Genomic DNA, 6,000 nt, shown 5'->3' with positions numbered 1-6,000 from the left:
GGCCCGTGAGCCATGGCTGCTGAGCCTGCGCGTCCGGAGCCTGTGCTCCGCAATGGGAGAGGCCACAACAGTGAGAGGCCCGCGTACAAAAAAAAAAAAAAAAAAAAAGAAAAAAAGAAACAAGCTCAGTGCTCAAGATAATGTTAATTCATGTGAAAAGGATCTTTAGCTTAAATTCTGGTGTTTTAACTGTATCCTTAAAATGGTTCACAGTATTGTAAGGATAAAAACTAAGGGTAAACTATATTCCTAAAAATATTCTTTTTAAAAACTTGTGGGGTTTTTTGTATCAACGTATATGTTTCCATTTTTTTCTCTTGTAGTACCTGTTTGAAAATGGTAGAATAGATAACATTTTTACTGAGCCCTATTCCAGATTTATGATTGAACTTACCAAACTCTTGAAAATATGGGAACCTACAATACTTCCTAATGGTAGGATGATTATATTTTGATTCTTTTCATGATATGCCTTCTTAAATTGCTTGTTTTGTGATTCTCCTTTTATAAATTGTTCATTTTATATTTGTCTTGATTTATAACATATTTGGACTTTTGAGGAGAAAGTCTTTGGTTTATTATCAGTTATTTTAGTAAAACTATACCTTCCATACAGTACATGAATAGATACTAACTATTGAATATAAAAAACAACTGAAGGTTACATTTACTTTTTAGAAAGCATTTTTGATCTGGTAGTTTTGGTAAAGTTGTACATAGTATCAGTAGCTGGCACACATGCTACTTTTAGACTCTGTTAGCAATGGACCTTTTTCAATAGTTTATAAAAAGTACCCTGAACTGGTTGTTAAAGAGAGTTAAGTCTTCATCCTTGAATTGTCTGTGACCATATGTCTTTGGACAAGTCCCTAATTCACTCCTGGTCTCATGCTCCTTGGCTGTGAATGGAGAGGTTAAATGTGATGCCCAGAAATGTGTGCCCTTTCTGTTGGGCTGCAGGGCACCTTTGACGCATTATGAGCAGTGTGGTGGCATGATGCATTTAGCATTCAGAGAGGGGGCTAGAGACATAGATTTGCAAGTAATAAATCTGTGTTCATGGATAGTCTTCCAGGAATAGAATACAGAAGCAGCAACAAAGAGGATTGGGGAGAGAACGTTAGGAAAGACCTGTGTTTAAGGGGTATCATGAGGAAGGTGCATTTTAAGTATACTTATTTTAATTTTTCTGACCTCTGCTTTTCAAGAAAAATCCAGATAAGTTATCGTGAAGCAATCGCTCTTAATATAAATTTAAAATAAGAAGAGATAGGAGGGAGAGAGAGCTCTATCTGTCCTCTAAAGATATTAGACAAATAAAACTGAACCAGTTAACAGTAAACAGAATGATCTCAAACAGGAGTCTGCAAACTGCAGCTCATGGGCCAGATCAGGCCTGCTGCCTGTTTCTGTATAGTACATGAGCTAAAAATATTTTTTACATTTCTAAATAGTTGGGGAAAAAATTAAAGAAAAATATTTTGTGGCCTGTGAAAATTGAATGAAATTCAAATTTGTTTCTATAAATAAATTTTACAAATAGCCACACCTATTTGTTTATGTATTGTCTACACTTCCTTATCTTTTACCACAACAAAGTTGTTTTCAAAGCCCTCATGGCCCACAGTGCTTAATATGTTTACCATCTGGCTCTTCGCAGAAAAAGTTTACCAACCCCTGGTCTAAAATAACAATAGATTAAAACTGTTTCAGGGGAGTGCTCACAATGTCTGCTTCAGTGGAATCATCTGCCCTTTTCTTTGCAGTGCTTTTTCTATTTTTCTGTATGAGGAAGAGGGAGAAAGAGAGGAACAGTCTTTTCCTTAGTATCTTCCTGTCTGAGGATTAGAGAAATTACTTAGTCCCATTTAGCAGGAGCTTAGTACTGTTTCTTTTTCCCCTTTCTTCTGTTCAGGTTACATGTTCTCTCGCATTGAAGAAGAGCATTTGTGGGAGTGCAAACAGCTGGGCGCTTACTCACCAATCGTCCTCTTGAACACCCTCCTTTTCTTCAATACCAAATACTTTCAACTAAAGAATGTTACTGAGCACTTGAAGCTTTCCTTTGCCCATGTGATGAGACGGACCAGGACTCTGAAGTACAGTACCAAGATGACGTATCTGAGGTTCTTCCCACCTTCACAAAAGCAGGACACAGAACCAGGTGTGTGGTGGAGTTTTTAAGGTTTCTTTCTTTCGTTCTTTTTTTTTAATTGCAGTATAGTTGATGTACAGTATTATGTTAGTTTCAGGTGTGCAGCATAGAGACTTGACATTTAAATACTTTATGAAATGATCACCATGATAAGTCTAGAAACTATGTGTCTCCATACAAAGTTACTCCAATATTATTGGCCATATTCCTTATGCTGTATGACCTCCTTGTGCCTTATCTTATAACTGGAAGTTCGTTCCTCTTAATCCCCTTCACCTGTTTTGCCCATCCCCCACCCCTCTTCCCTCTGGCAGCCACCAATTTGTTCTCTGTAGCTGTGAGTCTATTTCTGTTTTGTTTTGTTCATTTGTTTTATTTTTTATATTCTACATATACGTGAAATAATACGGTATTTTTCTTTTTCTCAGACTTATTTCACTTAGCGTAACACCCTTTATGTTGTCACAAATGGCAAGATTTCATTCTTTTTTATAGCTGAGTGAATTAAACCATTCTGTTGATGGACACTTCCATATTTTGGCTATTATCAATAATGGACATAGGGGTGCATACATATCTTTTTGAATTAGTGTTTTTGTTTTCTTCAGGTAAAAAATACCAATAAGTGGAATTGCTGGATCATATGGTAGTTCTATGTTTAATTTTTGAGGAAGCTCCATACTGTTTTTTCACAATGGCTGCACCAGTTTACATTCCCACCAACAGTGCATGAGTGTTCCCCTTTTTACACATCATTGCCAACACTTGATATCTCTTGTCCCTTTCATGATAGTCATTCTGACAAGTGTGAGGCGTTATCTCATTGTGGTTTTGACTTGCATTTCCCTGATGATTAGTGATGTGGAGCATCTTTCCATGTGTCTGTTGGCAATCTGTATGTCCCTTTGGGAATGGCTATTCAGATCCTCTGCCCATTTTTTAATTGCATTTTTTGTTTGTTTGTTTTTTAGATATTGAATTCTCTGGGTCCTTTATACATTTTGGATATTAACCCCTTTCCAGATATATAATTTGCAAATATCCTCTCCCATTCAGTAGGTTGCCTTTTCATTTTGTTGAGGGTTTCCTTTGCTATGCAAAATCTTCTTAGTTTGATGTGGTCCCATTTGTTTATTTTTGCTTTGGTTGTCTTTACCTGAGGAGACAGATCCAAAAAATATTACTAAAACCGATGTCACAGTTGCCTGCCTGTGTTTTCTTCTAGGACTTTTATGGTTTCAGTTCTTAATGTTTAAGTCTTTAATCCATTTTGAGTTTAATTTTGTATATGATGTGAAAAAAGTGGTCCAGTTTCATTCTTTTCCATGTAGCTGTCCAGTTTTCTCAACTCCATTTATTGAAGAGTCTGTCCTTTCCCCATTGTATATTCTTGCTTCCTTTGTCATACGTTAATTGGCCATATAAGCATGGGTTTATGTCTGGACAAGCTATTCTGTTCCATTGATCTGTGTGTTTGTTTTTGTGCCACTGTCATACTGTTTTGATTACTACGGCTTTGTGGTATGCAGTTGACCCTTAAACAATACGTAGGTTGGGCCACCAACCCTACTCACAGTCCAAAATCCGCATATAATTTTACAGTCAGCCCTCCTTATCCACAGTTTCACATCTGCAGATTCAAACAGCCATGATTGTATAGTACCGTAGTATCTAATTATTGAAAAAAATCCATGTATAAGTGGATCCACGTTGTTCAAACTTGTGTTGTTTAAGGGTCAACTGTAGTTTGAAGTCAGGGAGTGTGAACCTCCAGCTTTGTTCTTCTTACTCAAGATAGCTTTGGCTATTTGGGGTCTTTTGTGGTTCCATATAAATTTTAGGAGTATTTGCTCTATTTTTGTGAAAAATGCCACTGGTGTTTTGATAGCATTGCATTGAATCTGTAAGTTATTTTGGGATGGACATTTTAACACTTAATTCTTTTAATCCATGAGCATGGTGTATCTTTCCATTTATTTGTGTTGTCTTTGATTTCTTTCATCAGTGTCTTATAGTTTTTAGAGTACAGGTCTTTCACCTCTTTGGTTAAGTTTATTCCTAGGTATTTTATTATTTTTGATGCAATTGTAAATGGAATTGTTTTCTTGATTTCTCTTTCTGATACATCATCATGAGTGTATAGAAATGCAAAAGATTTCTGCATATTTTGTATCCTGTAAAATGTACTTACTGAATTTATTTATTCTGATAGTTTTTTGGTAGTGTCTTTAGAATATTCTGTATATCATGTCATCTGAAGATGGTGGTGGTTTTACTTCATCCTTTCCAGTTTGGATTTTTAAAATTTCCTCTTCTTATCTGATTGCCATGGCTAGGACTTCTAATACCATGTTGAATGAAAGTGGCAAGAGTGGGCATCCTTGTCTTATTCCCAATCTTAGAGGAAATAGTTTCAGCTTTTCACCATTGAGTATGATGTTAGCTGTGAGTTTGTCATACATGACATTTATCATGTTGTGGTATATTCCCTCTGTAGCCACTTTGTTGAGAGTTTTTTATCAGAAATGGATGTTGAATTTTTTCAAAAGCTTTTTCTGCATCTGTTGAGATGATCTTGTGCTTTGTATCCTTCATTTTCTTAATGTGGTATATCATGTTGATTTGTGAATATTGATCCATCCTTGCATCCCTGGGATAAATCCCACTTGCTCATGGTATACGACCCTTTTAATGTATTGTTGAATTCAGTTTGCTGATATCTTGTTGAGGATTTTTGCATTTGTGTTTATCAGCGATATTGGCCTGTAATTTTATTTCTTTGGTGTCTTTGTCTGGTTTTGGTATCATGCTGGCCTTGTAGAATGAGTTTGGAAGAGTTCCTTTCTCTTCTATGTTTTGGAATAGCTTGAGACAGATAGGTATTAACTCTTCTTTAAATGTTTGGTAGAATTCATCTGTAAAGCCATCTGGTTCCAGATGTTTGTTTGTTGGGAGTTTTATGATTACTGATTCAGTTTCATTATTGGTAATTGGTCTGTTCATGTTTTCTATTTCTTGCCTGATTTAGTCTTGAAAGATAGTATGTTTCTAGGAATTTATCCATTTCCTCTTGGTTGTCCAATCTGTTGGCGTATAGTTGTTCATAGTAATCTCTTATGATCTGTTGTATTTCTGTGGTGTCAATTGTAACTTCTGTTTCATTTTTCATTTTATTTATTTGGGCCCTCTCTTTTTTTTTCTTGATGAATCTGGCTAAAGTTTTGTCGATTTTGTTCATCTTTTCAAAGGACAGGCTCTTTTCTATTGTTTTTTAGTTTTTGTTTCATTTATTTTCATTTTGATCTTTATCATTTCCTTCCTTCTGCTAATTTCGGGTTTTGGTTGTTCTTTTTCTAGTTCCTTTAGGTGTAAGGTTAGATTATTTGAGATTTTTCTTGTTTCCTAAGGTAGACCTATATTGCTATAAATTTCTCTCTTAGAACTTTTTGCTGCATCCCATAGATTTTGTCTCAAAGTATGTTTTGATTTCCTCTTTGATTTCTTCAGTGATCCATTGGTTGTTTAGTAGCGTGTTATTTAGACTCCACATATTTGTTTTTGCCAGTGGTTTTCTTTTAATTGATTTCTAGCCTGGTACCATTGTGGTTAGGAAAGGTGCTTAATTTGATTTCAGTTTTCTTAAACTTATTGAGATTTGTTTTGTAGCCTAACATGTGATCTATCTGGAGAATGTTCCATGTGTACTTGAAAAGAATGTTATGCTATTTTGGGGTAGAATGTACTATTTATTAAGTCCATCTGGTCAAATGTGTCATTTAAGGCCAATGTTTCCTTATTTATTTTGTGTTTGGATGATCTGTTCATTGATGTAAGTGGAGTGTTAA

General features: G+C 35.4%; 1 protein-coding gene across 1 annotated transcript in view; it reads left to right on the top strand.

Annotated features, from left to right (window-relative positions):
• The window catches only part of ZMYM4 (zinc finger MYM-type containing 4), a 62,067-nt gene that overhangs the window by 49,474 nt on the left and 6,593 nt on the right, over positions 1–6,000 (top strand). Inside the window, exons 27-28 of the mRNA XM_007453842.1 lie at positions 324–435; positions 1,916–2,164. Coding sequence (XP_007453904.1) covers positions 324–435; positions 1,916–2,164 — 361 coding nt within the window. The remainder of the gene's footprint in view (positions 1–323; positions 436–1,915; positions 2,165–6,000) is intronic.

Source organism: Lipotes vexillifer, unplaced genomic scaffold, assembly GCF_000442215.2.
Source record: "Lipotes vexillifer unplaced genomic scaffold, Lipotes_vexillifer_v1.1 scaffold213, whole genome shotgun sequence".
NCBI lineage: Eukaryota > Metazoa > Chordata > Mammalia > Artiodactyla > Lipotidae > Lipotes > Lipotes vexillifer.
Note: the sequence above shows the minus strand (reverse complement) of the source record. Positions and strands in the feature narration are given on the sequence as shown.